Source organism: Abrus precatorius, unplaced genomic scaffold (assembly GCF_003935025.1).
Source record: "Abrus precatorius isolate BTA unplaced genomic scaffold, Abrus_2018 Scaffold3, whole genome shotgun sequence".
Lineage (NCBI taxonomy): Eukaryota > Viridiplantae > Streptophyta > Magnoliopsida > Fabales > Fabaceae > Abrus > Abrus precatorius.
In genome coordinates, this window is record NW_020874373.1 from 26,480,980 (window position 1) to 26,507,611 (window position 26,632).

General features: G+C 33.2%; 1 protein-coding gene across 1 annotated transcript; it reads left to right on the top strand.

Annotated features, from left to right (window-relative positions):
* The first annotated feature begins 24,329 nt into the window (after positions 1–24,329).
* On the top strand, positions 24,330–26,587 carry LOC113862851 (laccase-17-like). Its single transcript, XM_027496105.1, has 6 exons — positions 24,330–24,338; positions 24,485–24,636; positions 24,748–24,992; positions 25,094–25,222; positions 25,614–26,330; positions 26,457–26,587. Exons 2-6 carry the CDS (start codon positions 24,485–24,487, stop codon positions 26,585–26,587), a joined length of 1,374 nt encoding a protein of 457 aa, XP_027351906.1. The 5' UTR covers positions 24,330–24,338.
* Positions 26,588–26,632: the final 45 nt, after the last annotated feature.

Genomic DNA, 26,632 nt, shown 5'->3' on the forward strand with positions numbered 1-26,632 from the left:
TCATAGATTCACACCATGAATGGTTGCCGGTTACCCCTGCCTCACGAATATCGCGTGGGCAGTCACGAGTCACTCAAAAAAGGTAGTGGTTAGATGTCTAGTCAAGAGGAGAGTGTGTTGTCCGTGGTGCACCCATGCTCACTGTTGGTGTCACCACAACTCTCTCTTCCCCAAGGTATTTCTACAGTCCTCATCTTTCACACCTCTAGTATATCGCTGAACCATTCACAACATCATTACAATGACATTCAATATGCCCAATTCAAACACACATTTCAACCACACATATTATTCATTCACGACACACGGCACAATATCCATAGTCATTAATATTTCACGACATATAGGCCCACATTCATTTGCACACATGGCACAAGTGCCCACACTCATTCATAGGATACGACCCACAGGCCCACATTCATCTACCACACGTGACACACTTGTCCATTTACATCATTCAAAGACACGCAAACACACCTATTAACCCATATTAGGCTCAACCATTCTACTCATCACATTTAACATCAATTCCTTCTAGAAATTCACTCATAATTAGCTTTTACATTATCAAAGTCGCACCCACTACACATTATCCATCAAAATACACAATTCTATACATCCAATCTCAATCACATTACAAAATCATAGCAAATAAATAGGTTTTCAAGTAAAATGAGATAGGATAGAGTCCTCCCTTACCTCAAATAAAGACCCACACACAAAATCGGTAATGAGAAGGCTCCCCACATGAACTTTTGATCTAAATACATAGAGGAATCATATGAGAACCTAGGGAAATCACGAAAACAGGGAAGGGGAGTGAAAAACCAAAACCCTAACCATTAAAACTCACCTCTAAGCGTTCCCAACACGAATCCAACCTTCAATCTAGCTTCCGAACGGATTTGGAGGCAATTTAATCAGTGGAATAGGGTTGTGAGTCGAGAGAATCGAAGAAATTTTGAAGGGAAGGTGAGAAAATAACCTTTCTCGAACCCTGACCCCTTTTAAATTCTCTCTAGTCGCGACATTCTTGCTACAACGAGATATTCTCGTTGCAACCTCGCTGCAACGAAAAACTCAGACAAAACTGCATTTTGATTTCTGCAGAGTCTCGCTACAGCGAGACTGCACCTATAAATGTAGCCCAAACTGTGGCTTTGTCGCTACAGTGAGAGACTTCTCGCTACAGTGACAAGGCGACAATTTCATCTTTCTCTCCCAATGCCTTCTCGCTACAGCAAGAAAGGCACAGTTTCATGCCTCATGCTCAGGACCCTCTCGCTACAGCGACAATGCCTTTTAGCAGCATCCACACTTAGCCTGCACACACACACACACACACATATTCAATCTATTCCAGTCCAGTCATAATTCACATTACACTCCAACTATACTATACGGACTTTCCAACAATCATTTTTATACATGTCCACATCATTACACACATATATCCATCATCTTCATGTCAATCAACACATAAAATATATGTATATAGATACTTAATAATTAAACAATATCCCAAAAATTCGGGGCATTACAACAAGACTTGTGGAACATAGAGGCTACAAGTAATTAATGACTTGCCAACAAATTGCCTATTAGAAGCAATTACTAAAGTTGATAAAATGGGATAACAAATTTAAATATATCTACAAAAAAGTGTAGGTTTGAGCATTAAATTTAACGATCAACTATAGTTAGAATGTAAGTTTAGTTCAATTTAGACCACATCAAAAGTAGTTTCATTATAGACTAGCTTGTCCAGGTTCATGTTGTTCATATGATTTATTTATTTATTTATATTTTTAATTTTTTAAATCATATTGTTTTAAGTAAAAATAAAATTTAATATTTTTTTTATCATTATTTTATCAAATGAGGACATTTATAAATTTATAACTATGTGAGTCAATTCAAATAATAAACTAGTTGACTTAGATCAAACTAAATAATCTAAATTGACAACATTAATGTGATAATGAATGTTGATTCACTACTATTAGAAGTTATAGGTTTCTCCAGTGAAGAGTGGTTAAGAGTGTAAAAATTTGCTATCCTTAAAGGACAAATAACATATGATTAAATGATTTTTTTTTTAAGTTTGATAAAATCTAAGAGATTGTGCAATAGCTAAAAGGATAACTTAATTGGTAATTCACACGATTTATCTTTTGAATTTATGGTGGAAAAAGGATCTAATAAACACCATATAAAAATCATCTAAAAGAAAAATAGATTTTACTACATGCTACAACCTTTCAAGACTCAAGTCCATGCAGATAGCAGTCTAATACCTTATAACAACCCTATTTTTGTTATTTAGTAAATTTGTTTTATATGATAATTATTTATGCATGTTGCTTGATAAGTATGTAATTAGCTCCTCTTTTACAGCCCATATATTCATATTTGACCTTTATTTTATTTGAGTTTTACACTAATTCATTTATTAATTATGCAGTTTGGTATAAAGATGCCACAAGTATACTTTGGGTGTGTTTTGGGTCCAAATTGATAGAAAATTAAACCTTCGCAGCAGTCAGTATGCCCAGACCCTTTCAACAAGCACGATCGTGCTTAAGGCCTTACACGGCCGTGCTCATCTGCGAGAAGTCCAATTATTAAGATTCTTTAGGGTTTTCAAACCCTATTAAAAGGAGATATCAGACATCGTAAAAAAAGATCGTTTTTATCTTGGCTTTGGCTCTAGAATACATCTGATCTCGTCTCTCTTGTACGGGATCCTTGGCACATGCTTGGCGAGACTTGGAGCTTCAAGCGATCGTACTTGAAGACCGGAAACACATCTTATACTCTAGTTTGATATTTCTTTTGATTATGACTTTGTTTATAATTGTTTTAGTTCTTCTCTTTAACATGAGTAACTAAGTCCATAGCGAGGGCTATGGGAACTATTATTCATGAATTTATAGAGTTTTGACGTTTGAATCTAAATTTGATTTCCATTTCCTGATTAGATTTTATCCTATTGTGCTTCTCTCTTAATCCTAATTAATTATATCGTCAGGCGACCGTACTTCAGTTAATTAATAGATCTATAGGGTAAAACGAGACAAAGGATTAGGTGGATCAAACCAATCTTTCTCTTCTAATCGTTATTAAATTAACAAATTCGTAGGCTCCTAAAGCTTTCTTAAATTAATGTCTTGAATGACCATTGGAGATGTTGATTTAGAGAAAAGAATATTAATAATGCATGACCATTGGGTATTAATAGTATTCGTATGAATGATTGGTAATCACAAGAAAATCGAATTTAGAGTTAAATAGAAAAATAACATAAAGGATTGAATGAGAAAACTCATATGCCCTAGGTTTCTCTTCGATAAGTTTAACCAAGACGTGCATTGTATTCCTTGCTCTTAGTTTATAATTAATTTTATAAATTCTTGTTTTAATTAATCTCATATCTTTGAAGCTTAAACAATTGAATTAGGAAATTCTTAGTAATTGGAAAATAATCCTTGTGGGACGATATTTCGGGAACTTAATTTAAGAACCATTTATTACTTCTCGATGGGTACACTTGCCCTCCGAACATTGCTTGAATTAGGAGAGTTTTAGGTGTGTGAGTTGCAGGACTTCTTATTGTAGCAAGATGTGTCTTGTTGTAGCGAGAAATGAGCGTCCAGAACTAGGCTCTCTGATGCTCTCTTGTTGTAGCAAGAATGCTCTCGCTGTAGCGAGGAGCTTTTGCTGTAGAGAATAATGACAGGCAATAAAGAGAAATTCTGTCTGATTTTTTCGCTGCAACGAGAGAATGACTCATTGTAGCGAGAATGGCACGAGTTGAGGGGTATTTAAGGGGTTTCTGAGTTGAAAAACTTAGATTATAATCTAAGTTATGAGCCTTCTTCATTTTGTCTGACCTCTCTCCTCTTTTTCTCAGAAAATACTTGAAAAGCTGCAATCATTCTTCGATCTAAGCTTGGAAGTTCACTCTCCTTGTTATTTGGTAAGATCTTGAAGTTTGATTATCCACTCCTTTGGTTATTTTCTTATTTTTCCCCCTCTATGATGAATCCACTTTTTATTATATTTTTACTTGCCTTTTTGGTACTCCTTGATAGAAAAAAATGGACTTAGATAGTGCAAATAATACAGAAATCACATTTCGAGTAAATATCATAGATTTATTAATTTTTGGTTAATTTGCATTTAATTACATAGATATAGATTGCAATTTTAATTATCTTGATAATTTTACAGAGTCCCTAAGTTAATTTTGAGAAATCTTGGCCCTTGGATGAAAGTTGCCCCCAAAGCAGCCACTTTCAGGAGCAAAAGTAGCAACTACAACAAGTTTGGGCATTAAAGGTTCCAAAGTAGCTACTTTCAACCTTCATAGTACCAACTCCAGAAAGCTCCAGGACGTCACTTTTGGAAGCAATTTGTGCGTGGTCACTATTGCCTTTCATAGTGGCTACGTGCATCCAAAGTAGCTACTTTCAGCATGAAAAGTGCCAACTCAAGAGAATTGGCAAGCTTACATAAATATGCGTGTGGACACTTTCAAGGGCCAAAGTGGACACTTTCAAAGGCAAAAGTGGACCTTTGCTGACATGTCCTCCACTATAAATAGATTTTAGGAATTAGGGTACGGAGACTTGAACATTTATTTTTCTTTGATTCTCTTTGCCAAATTAGGACATTTTCTTTCCAGAGCTTTGGATCCTTAGGTGACAGTCATGGGTCCATTATAGGTTTTGATTTCCAATTTCCCTTTGATTCTCATTGAGTTTACATTAATGTTACTTACGTTTCTGCATTTCTTTCTTTTATTTGTGAACCGATCCATATGGAGGGCTAAATTCTCTTGTAATTCCTAGTCAACTCATATGGTTCTTGAATTCTTGGGTTTAATGGCAATATTACTCTTTCTTTCCTTGGATTTATTAACCCCAATCTCTGAATGAAATGAAATTTACATGAGAGGAACATTGCTTAATGAACCCTAAATTACCTAAACGAAATTCTAATCCAAAATTGCTTAATTTTGATTAATCTTTGAGATTGCTTAATCTTAGGGATAGAGATTGGAGCCCATTAAGATGCTTAATTTTAATTGGGATGCTAAAGTTAATTTATGCTTGATAGATTAACTTAATTCAAGGGAAAAATAGGAGATTATTGAATCATTTGAAAGAATAGGGATAGAACTCATTGATTGACTAGGGATTACTCTCCTTAATTGATTGAATTTCACTAGTTTACATTTTGCTCTTGATTAAAATCTGGAAATTGACAAACCTCCACCCGATTTACTAGATTTAAAATCTATGTTTACACTTGTTCGATGTATGTTCCCAACCAAAAATTCCTTGGAGACGACCTAGGACAACACCTTAGTACTGCATTCATTTCTTTGCATATTTGATGAGGATTAACGACAATCTTTGTGCATAACGAGTAGCGAAAAGTATTTCCTACAAGGAGAGAACCAAGCAGTATCATGATAAATTGATAGGTAGAGGAGAGTCCTATGTAGGTCAAAAGATGCTTCTATTCAACTCATGTCTCAAGTTCATGACTGGAAGGCTGCATTCCAGGTGGATTGGTCCATCCACAGTTACACAAGTATTTCCTAATAGTGCAGTGGAAATCAAGAGTGAATCCATTAACAAATATTTAACAGTGAATGGACATCGCCTGAAGCATTTTTTGGAGAACTCAGTTCCCTTGGAGGAGATTGAAGAGGTGGATGTGTACTCCCCTATCAATTCCTTCAACTAAGACCCCTGTCCTGAGTAAATCACTTTGCACGTCAAGCTAGTGACGTTAAAGAAACGCTTTGTGAGAGGCAACTCACACGTGAATAAGGAATTTGTTCTTTTCCTTTGCATTCTTTCAACTAAGTTTTTGTTTTTATTTGTTTTCATTTGTAGATAGATCTCTGATACAATTCGATTTTGTGTAAATAATTTTCTGTGGACTCAAAATTTTTGCAGGGATTGTGGCAGCAGCAAACACTTTGGTACTCATTCATGCTTGGCACAATTTATTTTTCGTGAGAGTGGCCACTTTCATAGGCCATAGTGGTCACTTTGCCTCAAGGTAAGCTTGTTTCACTCTGTAGTTCCCACTTTTAAGAGTGAAAGTGGCTACCTTGACACCCAGGGGGTCAATAATTTGCGCGTGGACACTTTCAAGTCCAATAGTAGCCATGCACAAATTCACCTTAAATTTTGGCTTCACTGTAGTTGCCACTTTCTTAATTGAAAGTGGCCACGCACACTTGTCCCCCAAAGGAACCCACTGTAGTTCCCACTTTTAAACCCAATAGTAGCCACGCGCATATGCCCACAAAGAGGAACTCACTGTAGTTACCACTTTCTCATTTGAAAGTGGCCACGCGCACCATTTCTTGGGCCTACCCACTGCGCGCAGCCCCTAAAATCTTTGAAAGTTACAATGCCCAGCTCACACACACTCACAACGCACACCCACAAACACCCACTCACTCCATTCATTCACGTCACAACTTCCGACGCACCTCACCACCCCTCTACCTCCCAATTGAGTTTTTGCATCTCCAATTCTCACATTTCTACTTCCGCCACCACACCCAAAGCTCCAAGCAAGGTAAATCTCTCAATCTCTCTTAATTCATGGGTTAGGGTTCTTGGATCCCCAATTTGGGGCTTTTTAATTGTGCCCTTATATGTTGAAATTGATGTGAATTTCTTGTTTAATTAAGCATTCTTGTATGAATTAGAGTGGGTGAGGTCCTTTAATTGCACCCAATGGCCATGTGTGGCTGCCACCATGTTCAATGTTCCCACTTTTGTCCCCAAAAGTGGCCATGCCTATTTCCCATTTGCTATGAATCTCATTTGTTGTTTTTGTTATGCCCCTCCCCTTATTTTTATGTTTTCAAACATGCCCATCATGCCATTCCTTTTCATATTCATGCATGTTGATGTCTAAATTTGGTTCATGTCCATTTACATTGAGTTCTAACTTCTCCATTTTGCTGTTGTGCTTCTCAAATTCCATGTTATTTTGCTGTTGCTGCACTTGATTCTCATGCCCCTTCTATAATTAGCTCTGATTGTTGGCCTTTCTGGGTGTTGAACATGTTTTTCATGACTTTAATTTCACTATTACTGTGTTATGGCCCTTAAACTTAGCAGTCACATTGTGTTCTACAGTCAATTGCTATACAAGATGAACGTTTGCCACACCATTTATGTGTACTTAATTGCAATTGTATGTATCATCTGAGCCCTATGCTTTGCCCATAGAATGCATCTTTCATGGACTGCAGCGTGTTTTGACTATGTACCATGATCAACATTGAATACTCTTTGAGTCATATGTAGTACTATACACCCTTTATGCGTACAAGTCATTTCGGATTGCATCAAAATAATTTGCATCTCCTTTCATTGATCTGATTACTTGCTGTTGTTCATTACCATGGAGGGTTGACCCAATTTTTCCTGCACTACCCATTCACATACTCTTTCTTTTCTACAGGATAATGTCTAACATTCCCAGAAGGAACACCCTCAGAACCAAGAGGAGCAGGCCAGCTGAAGCCTCTTCATCTTAACCACCTCCAACCCATGACCCCAGGTTCAGGTCCCCAGAGCATGAACAGTATTTCAAGGAGAACATCCTGCGGCGCCAGATCATCCAGGACAGGAATTTTGAAATCCAGTAGGGGACATTTCAACAGTTTCAGGAGGAAATAGACAGGCATGGTTGGGGACTTTTCACTTCCTATGCAGGTAATGGGTGGAAGGACATCACCCAGGAATTCTATGCTAATGCCCTGTGCCTGGAAGCTGACACTTACCCCCCCAGGCACACCATGGTCAGGGGTAAGCAAGTTAGTTTCACTCCAGCCACCATCCAGAGGGTTTTAAACATCCCTCCTCTGCAAAAGCAACCTGGCCAGCTGGATTTCACTGCATTCTACAAATTAAAGGAGAAAATTGGGAATTTGATGGTAAAATGCAGGCCAAGAATCTGACCACCAAACACCTTCTCCCTACTGCCAAGGTGTGGAGTATCTTCGTTGTAGCTCATTCATGTCAGTCATCCACACCTCCACCATTTGCAGTGAAGAGACAGAACTCATCTATGTTATTCTCACTGGCATGCTCATCCATGTTGGGGAGGTCATCAGTAGCGCCATGCTGGAAGTCCTTAAAAGGAGCAGAGATTCTTTAGCTCTTCCCTCTCTAATCATTATGTTGTGCCAGGATGCAGGTGTTGATTTTGGAGACTACCAGCAGAGAGTTAGAGCACTTCCTCCCATTTCCACTGCCTTGGTGAAGGACTTATTTAAGCCAAAGAAGTCTTCAGACCCAGGCCTCACTTTGCCAGCGGAATGTAAGAAGGAGACCCCTACAATAATCAGGGAGCAGCTGCAGCAAATAGCAAAGAGGCAGACTGCCATCCACTCTGGTCAGAACAACATGCTCCTTCTCATGGAGACCATGATGCTGAACATTGGCAAGAAGATGGGGATGACTTCAGACCAGATCTATTATGCCCCCCGTTTCCCTGCCCCTTTCCTCAGAGCTGTTGTTCAGAATGACCTGCCTCCATTCAATCCCAATGCACCCAGAGATGCCCCCAACTTTAGTTCCTCAGAGGAAGCAGAAGAAGTAGAGGAAGATGAAGACGCCACCTCATCCACCTCTGATGAAGATGCCACTTAGTCCACCTTTCGTGTTTTCTTTTCTTTCTCTGCTTAGATGCCCTCAGTTCCATCAGGAGGAGCATCATTGTGCCCCTGAACTTCGAGTACATCATCTATAAAAGGGGGGTGAACTCTTTGTCCCTATTTTGCATTTATTTATAGCTTACTTTTCCTGCACCGTACTAGCTAAAATACAAAAATATTTTCCTTATTTCATTTCTTCTCTTTTCCTTTTAATCTAGTTCCCTTTTGTAATTTTGCTTTTATGCTCTGATTGCATTTCTCATCCAACTTTCACTCATTCTCATTTTTATACATATTTACTCTCCCTACCATTTTGAGCATATTTTCTTGTCAGGTGAATTGTACTCTCATTTTGCAAGTTATTATCACTTTTACCATGGTAGTGAATTGGGCCTTTCTTCTTCTTTTCTGTGTGCATATTACATGTATTTTTTGCATTCATCTTCTAGAACTTGTCTTGTTTCTTAGTTAAACATGCATTGGGCAATTTTCCATCTAGATGATTGAGGCCTTCTTTGCACATACCCTTCCCCCCACCCTTGCACTTCATTTCCTTGTTCCCCACTTCTTGCTTTTGCCAAACTTAGTCAACAAAAATAATTCCCTTTCCTTAATAGAGGTATTTCTTTTGAGTTGCCTCAAGATTGAGTGCAAGAAACTAAGTTTGGGGTGTTGATTATGCTTGTAGTTGCTTGAGGACAAGCAATGTCTTAAGTTTGGGGTGGTGGACAACATACATGTTCATAATACATGTAAAAAAAAATTGATTGTCAAAGTCCATGATATCACAAAAATATGAATGAATGAATGAAAAAAAAGAGAAAAGAAAGAAAGAAAAATATAGCAAGGCATTTGAGTTGAAAAAGGATTTCCACATAAGGCAAATTAAAAAAAAATGTGGTGCAAGAATGCTTGAACCTCTTAAGCTACATCATTTAAGGCATTCCACTCTAGTTGTTGTACTAAATCACTCAAAAGAACTCCCTCCTCTTGAGTACCCACTTGATCTTGTGACCCTCCTTGATTAAATTTGAGCCTATCCTAACCCCATTTATGACCAACAAAGCCCTCATGATAGGTGGTTCATTGTGTCTAGGTAAAGGAGATTGAGAATATGGGCAAGCCTATTGTAGGGTGAGGCAAAATGCATGGATTGAGGGAAAACACTTAGCCTGAATTGTTCTTGAGTGATGAGTGAAACACCACCTTGTGAGATGGATAGTTTCTTTGCATTATGTGAGTCACGTGAAACCTTGCTTGATTCTTTTGTTTCAATTTAGTGGGACTTTGCATAGAATATTTGACATGAATATGATTCCTCTGTTGAATGAGTCTATGGTTGCGAAGATGTTGGAAGTGCTAATTAAAGCATGAAGTTGAAATGAAAATTATTTTAAAAAAAAATTGGATAAATCTAACTCTCTTCATTTAATTTGCTTGAATTTTGATTTTCTTTGCTTGAGGACAAGCAAAAGTTTAAGTTTGGGGTTGTGATGAATCCACTTTTTATTATATTTTTACTTGCCTTTTTGGTGCTCTTTGATAGAAAAAAAAATGGACTTAGATAGTGCAAATAATACAGAAATCACATTTTGAGTAAATATCATAGGTTTATTAATTTTTGGTTAATTTGCATTTAATTACATAGATATAGATTGCAATTTTAATTATCTTGATAATTTTGCAGAGTCCCCAAGTTAATTTTGAGAAATCTTGGCCCTTGGATGAAAGTTGCCCCCAAAGTAGCCACTTTCAGGAGCAAAAGTAGCAACTACAGCAAGTCTGGGCATTAAAGGTTCCAAAGTAGCTACTTTCAACCTTCATAGTACCAACTCCAGAAAGCTCCAGGACGCCACTTTAGGAAACAATTTGCGCGTGGTCACTATTGCCTTTCATAGTGGCTACGCGCATCCAAAGTAGCTACTTTCAGCATGAAAAGTGGCAACTCCAGAGAATTGGCAAGCTTACGTAAATATGCGTGTGGACACTTTCAAGGGCCAAAGTAGACACTTTCAAAGGCAAAAGTGGACACTTTGCTGATATGTCCTCCAATATAAATAGATATTAGGAATTAGGGTACGGAGACTTGAACATTTACTTTTCTTTGATTCTCTTTGCCAAATTAAGACATTTTCTTTCCAGAGCTTTGGAACCTTGGGTGACAGCCAGAGGTCCATTATAGGTCCATTAAGTTTGGGGTTGTGATGAATCCACTTTTTATTATATTTTTACTTGCCTTTTTGGTGCTCTTTGATAGAAAAAAAAATGGACTTAGATAGTGCAAATAATACAGAAATCACATTTTGAGTAAATATCATAGGTTTATTAATTTTTGGTTAATTTGCATTTAATTACATAGATATAGATTGCAATTTTAATTATCTTGATAATTTTGCAGAGTCCCCAAGTTAATTTTGAGAAATCTTGGCCCTTGGATGAAAGTTACCCCCAAAGTAGCCACTTTCAGGAGCAAAAGTAGCAACTACAGCAAGTCTGGGCATTAAAGGTTCCAAAGTAGCTACTTTCAACCTTCATAGTACCAACTCCAGAAAGCTCCAGGACGCCACTTTAGGAAACAATTTGCGCGTGGTCACTATTGCCTTTCATAGTGGCTACGCGCATCCAAAGTAGCTACTTTCAGCATGAAAAGTGGCAACTCCAGAGAATTGGCAAGCTTACGTAAATATGCGTGTGGACACTTTCAAGGGCCAAAGTAGACACTTTCAAAGGCAAAAGTGGACACTTTGCTGATATGTCCTCCAATATAAATAGATATTAGGAATTAGGGTACGGAGACTTGAACATTTACTTTTCTTTGATTCTCTTTGCCAAATTAAGACATTTTCTTTCCAGAGCTTTGAAACCTTGGGTGACAGCCAGAGGTCCATTATAGGTTTTGATTTCTAATTTTCCTTTGATTCTCATTGAGTTTACATTAATGTTACTTATGTTTCTGCATTTCTTTCTTTTATTTGTGAACCGATCCATATGGAGGGCTAAATTCTCTTTTAATTCCTAGTCAACTCATATGGTTCTTGAATTCTTGGGTTTAATGGCAATATTACTCTTTCTTTCCTTGGATTTATTAACCCCAATCTCTGAATGAAATGAAATTTACATGAGAGGAACATTGCTTAATGAACCCTAAATTACCTAAACAAAATTCTAATCCAAAATTGCTTAATTTTGATTAATCTTTGAGATTGCTTAATCTTAGGGATAGAGATTGGAGCCCATTAAAATGCTTAATTTTAATTGGGATGCTAAAGTTAATTTATGCTTGATAAATTAACTTAATTCAAGGAAAAAATAGGGGATTATTGAATCATTTGAAAGAATAGGGATAGAACTCATTGATTGACTAAGGATTACTCTCCTTAATTGATTAAATTTCACTAGTTTACATTTTGCTCTTGATTAAAATCTGGAAATTGACAAACCTCCCCCCGATTTACTAGCTTTAAAATCTATGTTTACACTTGTTCAATGTATGTTCCCAACCAAAAATTCCTTGGAGACGACCTAGGACAACACCTTAGTACTGCATGCATTTCTTCGCATATTTGATGAGGATTAACGACAATCTTTGTGCATAACGAGTAGCGAAACATCGTTCCATCACTCTAAATAGGATCTCTTATGATATTTAGGAAGAATCCAGCCTTTTGAGCAAGATCTCTCAAACACCCTTCACTAAACTTCCACTTCAAGGTAAATAGAGTTTTATCTTGTTACTAAGAACGTAGTATATTTGTGTTCATAAAAATGTTGTTATGTAATGCATGATTGTGAATATATATTTGATTGAAGCATGTTTTTGTGGTGTTTGATGATGTATATGATCTTTGTTTTGAGTGTATATATATGTATGTTGTGAACTGAGTTCGGGAGTGACCAACCCTCGATAATGATTTATTGATATATGAATTAGTAATGAACATGAATAAAATAGAGAAATGAAGGGATATAATAAATAGAGTTTAGGCCATAATGACTAATGAGAATAATAGATTCATAATGAAAAATATAGAAATGAGATGGGAAATATGAAAAAAGAAATGAAATGAGGAAAAAACATGATAAGGATAAGTATGAATAGTTTAGAGGTACACTTGGGGTGTGGAAGATGGAGGCGATTGAGAAATCTTGGGAAAATGAGGGTGGTGGATGCTTTTCTTGAATTGCGTATAACAAATGAGAGTAAGAGCATCACAGCCTCACATTTATTTTCTTACTTAAACTCTTGACCACGCTTTTGCTAAAAGAGCCTTAGTCAGCACATGTTGTATCCGTGTAGATGTGACTATCCAGCAACTATCTATGCTAGATAAGACCTCGAGGGATCGCAGGGACAATGAAAGTGTGAAATGATAATTTCAAGTATTAATAAACAGGGTATGTAATAAGCCAAGTAATTATTGATTGTTGCTTTTATATGAATATGATCTTGTGGCATAATAGTTTGTTGTATTGCCTTCGTTTGTATTGTTGGCTTAATTGTTAATGCATACTTGTTAATGAGAATAAAAACTTATCCTTATATAACCTTTCAGGGAATACAGATGACAGACCCATAAAGATTTGTTAGTCTGTTAGAGTTGCTCATTACTAGTAGAATAGACCCAGTAGCTAGAGAATGATAGTGGTTATGCATTGTAGTTTTATTGTACGTAGTAATGACGAGTTAGGTATTATATTTATTTTAGAAATGACCATAAGATATGATGTACCTTTAGATTATCTAGACAGTGGTAGAATCCACCATATTGTTAGTGTAGTTATATACAAAAGTTTGACCAGGCTACCAAATGCATGGAATTACTTGTACACCTTTTTGGACCATGACCGACATGGGAGACCTAGTCGTTGAACTGTCGAGAGAATCACGGGCCTTAAGCTAGTAGTTGACGAGGGTGACCTCAATAAAGACGAGGACTTATCCCGAGAGGAGATAGCAGAGATTGAGGGATAATTTGGGGATGACGCTTTGGTCCTCTAGTGGATAGATGGCTCATTAGAATTTATCATATTTTGTATTTTATAAATGATATAGATGAGTCCTAATGTATTTTGATGTATATTTTGCTAATATTAACATTTTATAAATTCATTAGAACAATATATATTAATATTATTTCAAGTTTCCTTTTAATTAGTTTGATTCTCACTACCTTGTCATTTAAATTTTTATAATTTTGAGCAAAATAAACGAAATATTTTATAAAATCTTAATTATTAATTAAAATTTATAAAAAATTATAAAAATATAAAAAAATTAAATTAGAAGTAAGAAAAGATGAGACCGACGTTACTTTTAAAATTTTAAAAAAATTTAGTCAATAATTAAAAAACTTTAAAAAAAAAAGTGTGCTATTGTAGCACTTACTCTTATAATATTTTTTTATTTCAGCTCAACATATTTTACATTAATTACATCGATTCAATCTTCTTGTTCAAAGAAACTGCATGCCTCTCAAAAACATTCAATGAATCTCACGAGAAATAATTAAAAGTACAGGAAAAAAAAGGTAATTGAGTTGGGTTCAACAAGTTAAAAAGGTATATGATTTGATATCCCAACCCGACAATAAACAAATGATTCAAATCACACGTCTTTTTATCAATACAAACTCAAATAGTCAAATCAACCTTCTTCTTTTTTGGTTTCAATCGAGTCAATTTCAGAGTTATATTGAAAAGGAAGAAAGTAGTCTTTTATCTTTGAATTAAACAGAGGTATTGAGGTGCGAAGTTAAAAAAGTAAGTTGTATTATTTAAATAAATTAATACTACTAATAAGAATAAGAATATTATTATTATCATTAAATTTGATGGAGTGCAATCTAATAATGCGTGAGAGGGTAAACTTACTTAAGCTTGGATGGTTTGAACTAAAAATTTAATTTATATTTAAAAAAATATTAAAATTAAGTATTTTTTATCCTTAGTGAACGGTTACAATCATATTGATGATTTTTATTAAATATTAAATTTAAAATAATTTTTTTCTAAATGATAGTAAAATTTATTTATTTTAAAAATTTTAAAATATTTAAACCTTTTCATTAGTTACTTGCATATTAGTAAGACCAAGAAAGGAAGTTATATATATATATATATATATATATATATATTTAACTCACAGTTCCTTAAAGAAAAAACGATTCTGCTTGAGTCGTAAACCTTTACAGTATGTGAAATTAGTTTTTCCAGCAGAAATTCTTTTCGTATGCAAAATTTAAATTTAAAATTTTGCATAAATAAAACTAAATATGTATTACTTAGCAGCAACTTCTGATGCTAATGGATCTGCAAAATTGACACAGATCGTTTCATTTTAAAAATTATTATAACGAGGAAAAACACTTCTATTGATCCTGATGTGAATGCAATCGATCTTTATCATTGATTGTGAAAAAAAATAATAAGAAAACTAAGGACATGAGGTAGAATCGAAATAAGAGTATTGTAATGATGGGAGCATGATTCCCCTGTCCACTTACGAGAGCATGTCTGGTTGGAGTTTTATAGGATTCGGACTTGGTTTCTTTGAACGCAGTGTTCATGTTGTCCACTATCTTGTGTCGTTTGCTATTGACTTATTATAGTCAGAACAGAAACAACTCACATTCACAATCATGCAATAAGTTCTGTACTTGCTTTCTTTCTTTTTCTCTTTTCCATGTTTCATCTCTTTTTCCTCTTAGGTTAGCCTGCTTTTGTCATGACTTTTTGTGCACCCTTTTCTGAGCAGATCCGTGTCACATTTTCATTCACTAAAAACAGAAACTATTGTTATGATTGGTCATAATTTAGGAGCTGTTTCCGTCAACGCCAATGGCATGGCTAAAAGAACAAGATCATGTACTAATACCCTGTGTAAGCTTAATTAACCTTATTAACTGGCTTGCTGCCTTAAGACCAGGTGCAATTGTAGGATGCATTTGGATAAATAGTTTAGAAATGTTTATCCAATAAGATTTTATTTTACAAGAAGAATTAATGACATAAATTTGATTATAAAATTTATTGAAATAAATAAAAAAGCATTTTGATAAACTATATCATAAAAAGAGATTATAAAAGTGATGAATTATTTTCATAATCTAGTCATAAATTGTTATAAATATACCTTTAATCGAGCACTATATTATTTCTTTTCTTTTCTTTAAATTTAAATGTTGTGACACATTTATACGTAATATATATGAAACTTCTATTTGCACGAGGTCAAACTTTAATTAAAAGTACGAGGAATGGATATAAGAAAGTTGCTGAGAAGGAAAATCATAAAAGGTGTTAACTAGTTAAGACGATGACGAAGGGCATTCAATGATGTTGATAAATGATGTCTGGTGGTAATAACATTGGTGAAAGTTGTTGGATAATTATTGTAGTAATAGTAAATGATGATTAAAAAAATAATGATAATAGACGACATAGCAATGGTGGGGGAATTAAGCAATGTTTGCGGTGATGAGGTGTTGAGTGATGACATTGTTGGTTATACAAGTTGACTAGTGGCAGTGATAGGAAACTCAAGGAAGATGAGAAGAAAGATATTATTATTTTATCCTACTCATTATAAGTTAAAACTCAACATTCCCCAAGAAAAAAAATCTTATACTAAACTAATAGGACAAGGCAACTAATAGGATAAATTTATCCTATTCTATTAGCTCTCCAAAATATTTATTAAAAAAGATATGATTTATCTTATCCTATCACATTTATCAAGTCTTACAAAACATATAAAAATATTAGCGGCATAAAAATCTTTTATTATCTACATTTAAAATTGAGACAAAAGTATGTATTTTAAAATATAAATTCATATCTTCTTAATAACTAATTAAATGTTGAATAATTTCTATACTCCCATTATATAAAATTTTTAGAGCTATTTGGGAATGCCAATGATTTCTATGCTCATTGGGTACTTAAAAATAAAGTAATGATGAATAAGATAAATATTTATTTAATGAATTTAAGTCTAGGTATGGTATTTATACTTATTTACCTATACTAATAATATTAGCAAATTCTACACCCATATACTATTTTTACATGACAAAAAAAAAATTCAATATAACTTTTGTCTAAGATCATAAATGCCCTTGAGCGGACCCCACAAATTTCGAATACAAATATAACTAAACCAATCTAAAGGTGCATTTAGAAAGGGGACGAAGCTTTAAACATATCTTTCTATTGAACTTACAAAATATCCGAATGAAGCACTATAAAAAATCAGTACCATCTGTGTTAATATTAAAGTTGGGAGTATAACTGGGCCAAAGCAAAGCGTGCAGAAGCTTAACATCATATCAATATTTCAGCCTTTTTATTTGGACCAGCAGCACCTTTGTGAAAAGTGGCCATGCAAGTTAGCTCCATTTGTATAGTGATGTTGCAATGTAACTAAACATTATATACACCCTTGTGGTCCATAGAAAAGACATTGTAGCTACTCTATGCAGTGATAAAACTTTGTGTTGTAAATGTTTCATATTAAAAGAATGAGTTTTGTGCTGTAAATGTTTATTTCAATGTAATTTTATACGAACCTAGTTGTTTGAATAATATTTCATTGGATATGTCATAATAAACATCATAGTATAAGCTAATACTTTATATTACGAGCAAATCACTTATTTAGTTTAAGCACTATATTGTATATGTTTATTTAATCGAATTTTATATAAATTAATGATATTTACGGTCAATTTAGTTTTATTTTGAAGAAAAAAATCTAAATCAATAAAAAATAAATTGATTTAATTTTATTCTTTCTTTAATTTTTTATAAAAATAAATAAATAATTCATTAAGATGAATAAAATATCATTATATAATAAATTTATATTTTATTTTAAAAACACGCATAATAATTTTCAATTGATTGCTTATATATTATATAGCTTAATAAAAATAGTTTTATATTTGTTCTTATTAGGACTAGTCATTAGAGGGAGTATTCTCTTAATTTTCTTTAAAACTCAAACCAAATCAGCCTAATAAAAAAAGAGTTGTTATAGTTTGATTTATTTTTTAATTTTAATGGATTGATTAGTCCAAATTATCATTCTTCTAATGATGTCATATATTATACATGCACATATAACAAAAAATAAAAATAAAAAAAAGAGAAAGAGATAGTAACCATTTTTTTAGTCTAAATAATATTGTATTGTCCATATATGATTAACAAATCGTGCATGTATATTCAGGAATTTATTTAGGTGAGAATATTTAAATATTTATTATTGAAAAAAATAACACAACTTTTTTTAACTATACATATATATATATATATATATATATATATATATATGATTTAAATTACAATCGTTACACTTTTAAAACGAGAAATATTCTTACTAAATTTTAAATTTCGATAATTAAATCATTTAATAATCTTTTAATAAAATATAAAATTAAAATCATACAATATTATATATATATATATATATATATATATATTACATAATTTAATACTTATAAGTTTTTTATTTATTAATTAACATTTATTTATATTTTAATAAGATATTATACGTTAAATACTAACTTGTGACTCATTGCTGTCACCTTTAACTAGGGTAGAGTTGAAATTTTACTCACTGTGTGATATAAATTTATAGTTTTCACAATTTTAAAATGAGAAATGTCTTACCCAAGCACAAATAAAAAATCACAAACCATTTGACCAACACAAAATGAAAGTTGAATTGGAAGGTCAATACAAACAAGCACCAAGTCATTCCCATAATTCCATTTATTTAGCTATCTTTTCCCACTTTTAATACCAATAATTAACATGTATCCTATTATCTACGACTACAATGCTTACGATGCTCCTAACTTTGCTACAAAGAGTGTCATCGTAAAATAAAAGCATGAGAGAGACGCCTTTTTCATAGCTATTAATTTAGGTTAGCTTGTTGTACATTAATGTGTTTTTCTATTAAGAAAAACTGGGTAAATTAATTTTTTAGCTGACAATTTGCTAGTCTAATCCATTAATTTCTATGTTGCTTGCCAAGTATAATAAAAGATATAAAAAATAAAAAGTAATATAATATTAAAAAAGGGGTTCAAATATAAAGTAGTTTTTTTTTTTTTCAAAAAATAGAAAGTAGTTCAAGCAATTATAGAGTGAAAATTTTTATCATTAACTCACAATATTAAATTAGCCCATTGGGTTGACACTTTTAGTTTTTATATTTTTAGTTGAGTGTAATTTTAACTTCTAGTTGGAGCATCAATTTGGATTGTCATGGCCCATTTGTTCTAGTGCATCATGATTTCAGTTGTGGGCTATAGGATTTGAGGTTAGGTCACTGGTCAACGTTCTCTTTACTTATTTATAAGATTTGGATCTAAAATATTAATTTTGAATACTTCTAAATTAATTAAATGAGAGAATTTGAAATTATTTATTTCTAAAAATTTTAATTTTAATATACCGTTAATGTAAAAAAATTTACACTATTAATTAATTAGATTTCATGGTAAATATAACTATAAAATAATTATTGGAAAAAATATTGTTTAATGTAGTGACAATGTATGATTGAATAATAATATCAGTTTATTTTAATTAATTTTTAAATATATGTAAATCTTTGTTTTAAAGTAATAATTACGTACACATTTTTAAAAAAGTCTTATTAACTAAATATATTTAATATAATAGTTTCATATTAATGGGTTGTACTTTGCTAGCTAAATTAGGTTTAAACATGTGTAAATTAAAAGTTTATTTTGTTTAAATTTAGAAAGTATGAATGTAAGATGAGCTACAAATATAATATAATATGATGGAGATATGTATATATAATAAAATTTGAAAATATTGAGTAAAGTTGTGTATTAGTTCTTAAAAGTGTAAAAGTCAACTAAATTAATCTTTAAAATTTATAAATAAGTTTATTAATTTTTAACTTTATCAAACATCACACATTTTAATTTAATTAATTATTTATATTATAACAACGTTAACTTTTATTATCAAGTGATTTAACATTTCAAAACAAAAGTTATTTTATATCACTTTTTTAATCTAATCAATTTTGTATATATTTTTGATTTGTTGATATTTTGTATTATATTATTTAATTTGATCATGATTTATTTAGTATTTAACTTATTTTGTTAATAAATTAAATGAGGATAATAGCAAAACTATACAATTCAATAAATTAGAATTTTAAAGAAATTGAAGATTTTTTAAAATATATATTACAACTAATATAATTTTATATTAAAAGAGTTTAAACATGTGTAAATTAAAAGTTTTACTAACCGGAATTTTACTAACCTAAACCCTAAATATATTAATAGTAATATTAAAAAGAGTTTTACTAACCTGAAATTTTAGAACTAATCTTGCGCATCATAAATTTTTATTAGAGATAAATACATGCATCGTATTAAAATAATAAATATATATTTTTTTAATAAAACCTTTCCTTAAACTCAATTTTAAGAATTATAAATAATATTTTCTCTACAGGGTCTAATTTATTACATAATTATTTTGTAATTTACATTGTCTACAACTACTATATAATTGTCCCGTTATTTCAAAGACACTATTAAATGATATACATATCAAGAGAACCGATTGTTGATTGTATAGTTGGTTAAAAGAAAGATTGAAAATAAAATAAAGTGTGAACCTATTACTTGAGACTCAAGGAATGTTCACATAAACCTTTCTCTTCTTCTTGAGGCCAAAAGGAGTAACTTCACTGTCACACACATCTGAACCATGCCATACATGTCTAGGGAGATATCGCCGGAAATAGAAGTAATCGGAGCTGAGACGGGAGCCCTCGAGCACCCGAACCTGTGCGAAATCCGGCCGCCAATCGTCGTTTCCGATGAGCTTGAGGTACAAGTAACATATTGGGGACTCAACACATGGTGCTGTGACCTCAAATTGGTCCACCATGCATGCTTGAAATGGTTCCCTTGGCATGTCATCAAGAACCACAGGATCCAATGGGTCAAGTTTCCTTAGGTGCTTCGAGTTTAGGTGCCTAACCAATATGTCATTTGAGTTTGTGTCTCCAAATCTTAGGCTTACATGGTTTGAGGTTTCAGCTCCCCATGTGCACGTGGTCTCTATGGTGATCACATAGGTGCAATTTTTCTGCTATGTGCAAAGACAAGTTTATTAGAAAAACTCTTTAGTGATGTAACTCAAATACCTGTGACTTTTACAATTGGATCCTACATTGGCATGCAATCAAAATTTTATGCGATTATTATTGCAAGAAAAAAGAAAGAAAAGAGTACATTCCAATAATGTATTCTTTTGTCCAAATAACAAAAAAAATTGATATATTTCTTTAATCAATATACGCTTTTCATTTTTATTTTATTAAGCTAATTCTAATTTATAAAAATCTAAATATTTTTATTACATAATGAATAATATCTAGATGTCTCTTCCTTATCATATCACATTACTTGTATATTTTTTTTATTTTTTTTATTCTCTTTTTAGCTATATTTAGGTGTATGCATTTGAGAAGGGTTTATGAAATATTTTCCTAATTAAAGGAGGAAAGAATATTTGACAGTCTTGGAAAAAGACGCTATTAAAGGTACCTATGTTGGTGGTATGTCAATCTCGCTACAACATCTCATGTGTCCTGTCGCATGACTGATAAATTTTCATGCTTCTTAATGAAAAGGAATAGAAATGATCAATTAATATAATCTAGCTATTGCTTCAATTTAATTCAAGTGTTTATTATACAAGTGCATAACCCTGTCACAATAACCAAAGTTATAAATATTGTTAGTTACCTTCAGTTCTGGTGCTTCTAGACTTTCACCTTCAGCGACAAGAACATGCAAAAGCACACAACAATAGAGAAATTGCTCTCCAATGTTCTTCAGCATCCCCATTTCACTCTATCTTTGAAGCACAAAGATCTTGACTACTTGTACCACTTATTTATCTCAACGTGGAATATATAAGACATTCTCATTATTTATTCTTAGCTTGATCCACTCATAAAGTGCATATTCCTAAAATCTTTAAATGTCATGGCTCTATCAATGTGTTTTATATATTTAAATGGAAATGGTTCCTTTCATTCTACTTATGCTTCCTCACCTTAGCCAGAGCTAATTTTTTTTCTTGATTAACGGAAAGTATCTCTGACTAATTCTAATCCGTACGTTGTCTTATTGAAGATTAAAGCAAGATTCCCTCACTTTTTAGTCACTTGATTAGGGAGCAACCGAGTCATATTTTTCATATTCTATCCGATATCTATTTCCTGTATAACTTTTACCTTTACCATGAAGCATTTCCTGCATTTGTCTTTTTTAGTAAAACTTAAATAATTAAATTAACATAAACAATACTAGCAATTAACACAGTTGATGAGTCCTTTAAGTATACTAATTCAGGTACGATTCCTAATTATGTCTATGAAATTTTTTATAATAAAACCCATTTCAATAATGTCTCAAGATGACTTTGTCTCTAACTATCACTTACGGAATACCTTTGATGTACTCAAAAGATATGCATAATTAATTAAAAAATAAACAAAAAATATATAATAACTGGTTGAGAAATTTAACAAAGTGAAAGGAATTAGTTTAAGAAAATAAATGGTCGAAATTTGGGATGAAAAATAATGCAAAAACTTCAAAAGTATTTATTTTGAGGAACGTGAGATCTAGAAAAAAAATCATTCTTAAAATATTAAAAATAAATTAATAATTTTAATGTTTTGATATATAAATAAATTGTTGAAGTCACTTGTTTTAAAGAAAAAGAAAATGTGATAAAAATGTCTTTAATCTGAAGACTTTATTTTAGTGTGTGGGAATGAACTATAAAAAATATATATATATACTATTTATTAACTTGACTCTAATGCTTATAAAGTTTATAAATTCATCAAGACGCATCTTGGTAGATTTGATATGTTCTTATTAATTTGATAGTTTCTTTTTATCCCTTTTACCTAATATTAGAATGTCCTTGTTTTCGATTCACCGTAGGATTCCAATAATGCATTGGTTTGTACACATTCCCATATGATTATTTATAACGATAATGCTAAAATCTCTACTTTATGAACATATCACAACCCATCACTAAGTAATTCTGTATTATAATTGAGGAGAATAACGGTGCCTTGTGTTATCAATTATGCTTTCTTTACAATACTTGGTAAAAAGCCATTTACGTGATAATCCACGAACAGAACAATCATATCTTTTCTACTTTTCATGCTGAGATATTGAAAATAACGAAATTACATTTGATGAACAAGGAATACTGCTTAGTTTAATAAATCATATAAACAGAACCACAAGTATGTGTGAAACTATATATGCTTCAGAGAGAAGGAAAGAGGTTGCATGATAAAGACAACACTTAATTCAGCTTAAATGTTGAATTTGGCTACTATGTTGTTTAAACATTATTACCTCACACCTACCATTTTTGAGAAAAATAGAGGAAAGTAAGAGGGTTGTTGAATTTTTTTTATTTTTTTATTTTTTCTGAAAATGATTGATGTGTGAGGCATTGTGTGGGATTAAATGTAGAAATGAACAAAAACAAAACTAGTTATATAGGTTTTATTAAGATTGTGATGCAATGGAATATATTAGCAAAGTATGGTGCTTACAGCTTAGCATGTTTCCTTGAAAAAGAATTGCGTTCATTGAGGTTTCCTTATTATGCATGCATGTTATCTGTCATGTAGTTTGTGGTAATGCAAAGGAATAAGGGAAACAACTCGTCTACAGTGACTACTTGACAGAACTGAGAACCCCCTTGTCAATTGCTTTGCCTCCAAGATCATCGGTTGTGAGTGTTACATTTGACCAAAATTTCTCAAGGCTTGTAATGAACCTTCATTGGCGGTAGCTTTGAGGTTTCAAGCCAATTTAAACTTGTGGTAGAAAGAGTCCAATCAAATTGATTTAAGAGACACCCTTTAATCCAATTCGAGAAAACAACTGATAGGAAACGGCAGTTAAAAATTTCATGATGAAGTGAAAAGTCTATCGCTTTTTGTTTGTTGAACTGTGAGTTTTACTTATGTCACTTCATTTTTTCCATTGTATTAAATTTACTAACAAGTTCCTTTATACTTGAACAGCATGGACTTGACTGTTTTGGATATGTCGTTTTTAATGCACTAGAAAGTGTCAAATATATTGTAATATGAGTTTTGCAAGAACAGTGTTAAAAAGAGCAAATTTCAAAATGGTTTGACTTCTACAACAAGGAGGTCAAACTGTCAAGTGAAATTGGTTGTCTTGGACACCACTCCAGAGTTGTTCTAACAACTGATCTCATTAAAAAAAAAGAGAAAAAACATCTGATGGTCTTATAGAGACTTTTTATATTGCAACAACCACATGAGATCATTCCTCTATAAATTGCCTCCCAATGAACTCTGTTGCATCCACAATTCAGACTGAAAAGACAGTGTTAAAGGATCCCATTTTCTGTCTTGCAATCTCTATAACAAAGAAATATGGGTGTTCCACCTCTTCAATCATTTGCATTGCCAACAATTCTTCTCTTTTCTCTGATCATCATTCCTCATCTTGCTCTAGGGGGCGTTACAAGGCACTACCATTTTGATGTACTTCTCAAAAGGACTTCATAACTTTATCTTAAAGCTAGCTTATTTTCAAAAAATAAACTATTTGCATTTTATATTCTTTTAGCATAGTTTCCAATATATGTCTGTTTGCTTTGTACCTAATGGCTTGGCTTTCTGATGTATAGATGAAGTACCAAAATGTATCAAGACTATGCCACACAAAGAGCATGGTGACAGTGAATGGTCAGTTTCCTGGTCCACGCATTGTAGCTAGGGAGGGTGATCGTCTTCTTATCAAAGTGGTTAACAATGTTCAGAACAACATCTCCATACATTGGTAAATTTAATTCTATTTTTTTAAAAGAAACAAGTTAAGAAAGAAAATTGTGCATAATATATAAATCGAACTTTGATGTGTTAAGAAAAAACTTGGTAACCTTCCAAATAGGCACGGCATTCGACAACTTCAATCAGGGTGGGCTGATGGACCAGCATATGTGACTCAGTGCCCCATTCAAACAGGCCAAAGTTATGTATACAATTACACCATTGTAGGGCAAAGAGGCACTCTCTTTTGGCATGCTCACATTTCATGGTTAAGATCAACTCTCTACGGTCCTCTCATCATTCTTCCCAAGCATGGAGTTCCATATCCTTTTACCAAACCTTACAAGGAAGTTCCCATCATCTTTGGTAATGAATGACAAAGTTATTGACATCATAACATCGTGGCCCTATATTTACTGCATGTACTAAGGACTAACCTTACTTTGACATATAATAAAATTTTTTAGGAGAATGGTGGAATGCGGATCCTGAGGCAGTCATAACACAAGCCCTGCAAACTGGTGGAGGCCCAAATGTCTCTGATGCCTACACTATTAATGGACTTCCAGGGCCATTGTATAACTGCTCTGCTAAAGGTATCAAGTGCTAAAAAAAAGCAACTAAAAAGTACCCCCATGTTGTGAGATTACTAGTGGTTAACTTCCTAAAATTATGAAGAATAATACTTTACCTCATTTGCATATTCTATATGCAAATCATGGTATTTTTCAGATACTTTCAAGCTAAAGGTCAAGCCAGGGAAGGCATACCTTCTCCGTTTAATCAATGCTGCACTTAATGACGAACTATTCTTCAGCATTGCAAATCACACCCTTACAGTAGTAGAAGTAGATGCAATTTATGTGAAGCCATTTGACACTGACATTATTCTTATTGCCCCTGGACAAACCACTAATGTTCTTCTCGAAACCAAATCCCAATACCCAAATGCCACATTCTTCATGAATGCTAGGCCTTATGTGACAGGGCAGGGCACTTTTGACAACTCAACTGTTGCTGGAATATTGGAATATGAAGTGGCACCACAGTCTCTTCACTCAATAAATTCAATGAAGAAGCTTTCACTCTTCAAGCCCATCCTCCCTGCCCTTAATGACACTTCTTTTGCAACAAATTTCAGCAACAAACTCCGGAGCCTAGCAAGTGTTCAATTTCCAGCTAACGTGCCCCAGAAAGTTGATAAGCACTTTTTCTTCACAATAGGACTTGGAACAAGTCCCTGCCAGCAAAATCAAACATGCCAGGGACCTAATGGAACAAAGTTTGCAGCATCGGTGAACAATGTTTCTTTCACAGTCCCAACAACCGCTCTTCTTCAAGCCCACTTCTTTGGTCAATCCAAAGGAGTTTACACTCCTAGCTTTCCCGCTAGTCCATTGATCCCATTCAACTATACAGGCACTCCTCCAAACAACACCATGGTGGGCAATGGGACAAAGGTTGTGGTTCTTCCCTTCAACACAAGCGTAGAACTTGTGATGCAAGACACTAGCATTCTTGGAGCAGAAAGTCACCCTCTCCATTTGCACGGCTTTAACTTCTTTGTTGTTGGACAAGGTTTTGGTAACTTCGATCCAAATAAGGACCCTTCAAACTTCAATCTTGTTGATCCCATTGAGAGAAACACAGTTGGTGTCCCATCTGGTGGATGGGTTGCTATTCGTTTCTTGGCTGATAACCCAGGTAATTCATTTCATTCCCTTTATTATCACTATGCAATGTTTAAGACATTGGATAAAATATGACTAAAGAATCATCTTTGCTTTGGTGATATGAACCTTCGGATATTGTTAAAAATTATGTGTGCAGGAGCATGGTTCATGCATTGTCATCTTGAAGTCCACACTAGCTGGGGTCTAAAGATGGCATGGATTGTGTTGGATGGAATGCTTCCACATCAGAAACTGCTTCCACCACCAGCTGATCTTCCACAGTGTTAAATATTTACTAGGATTTGTGGTCATAACTTTTTTAATCCGTTATTA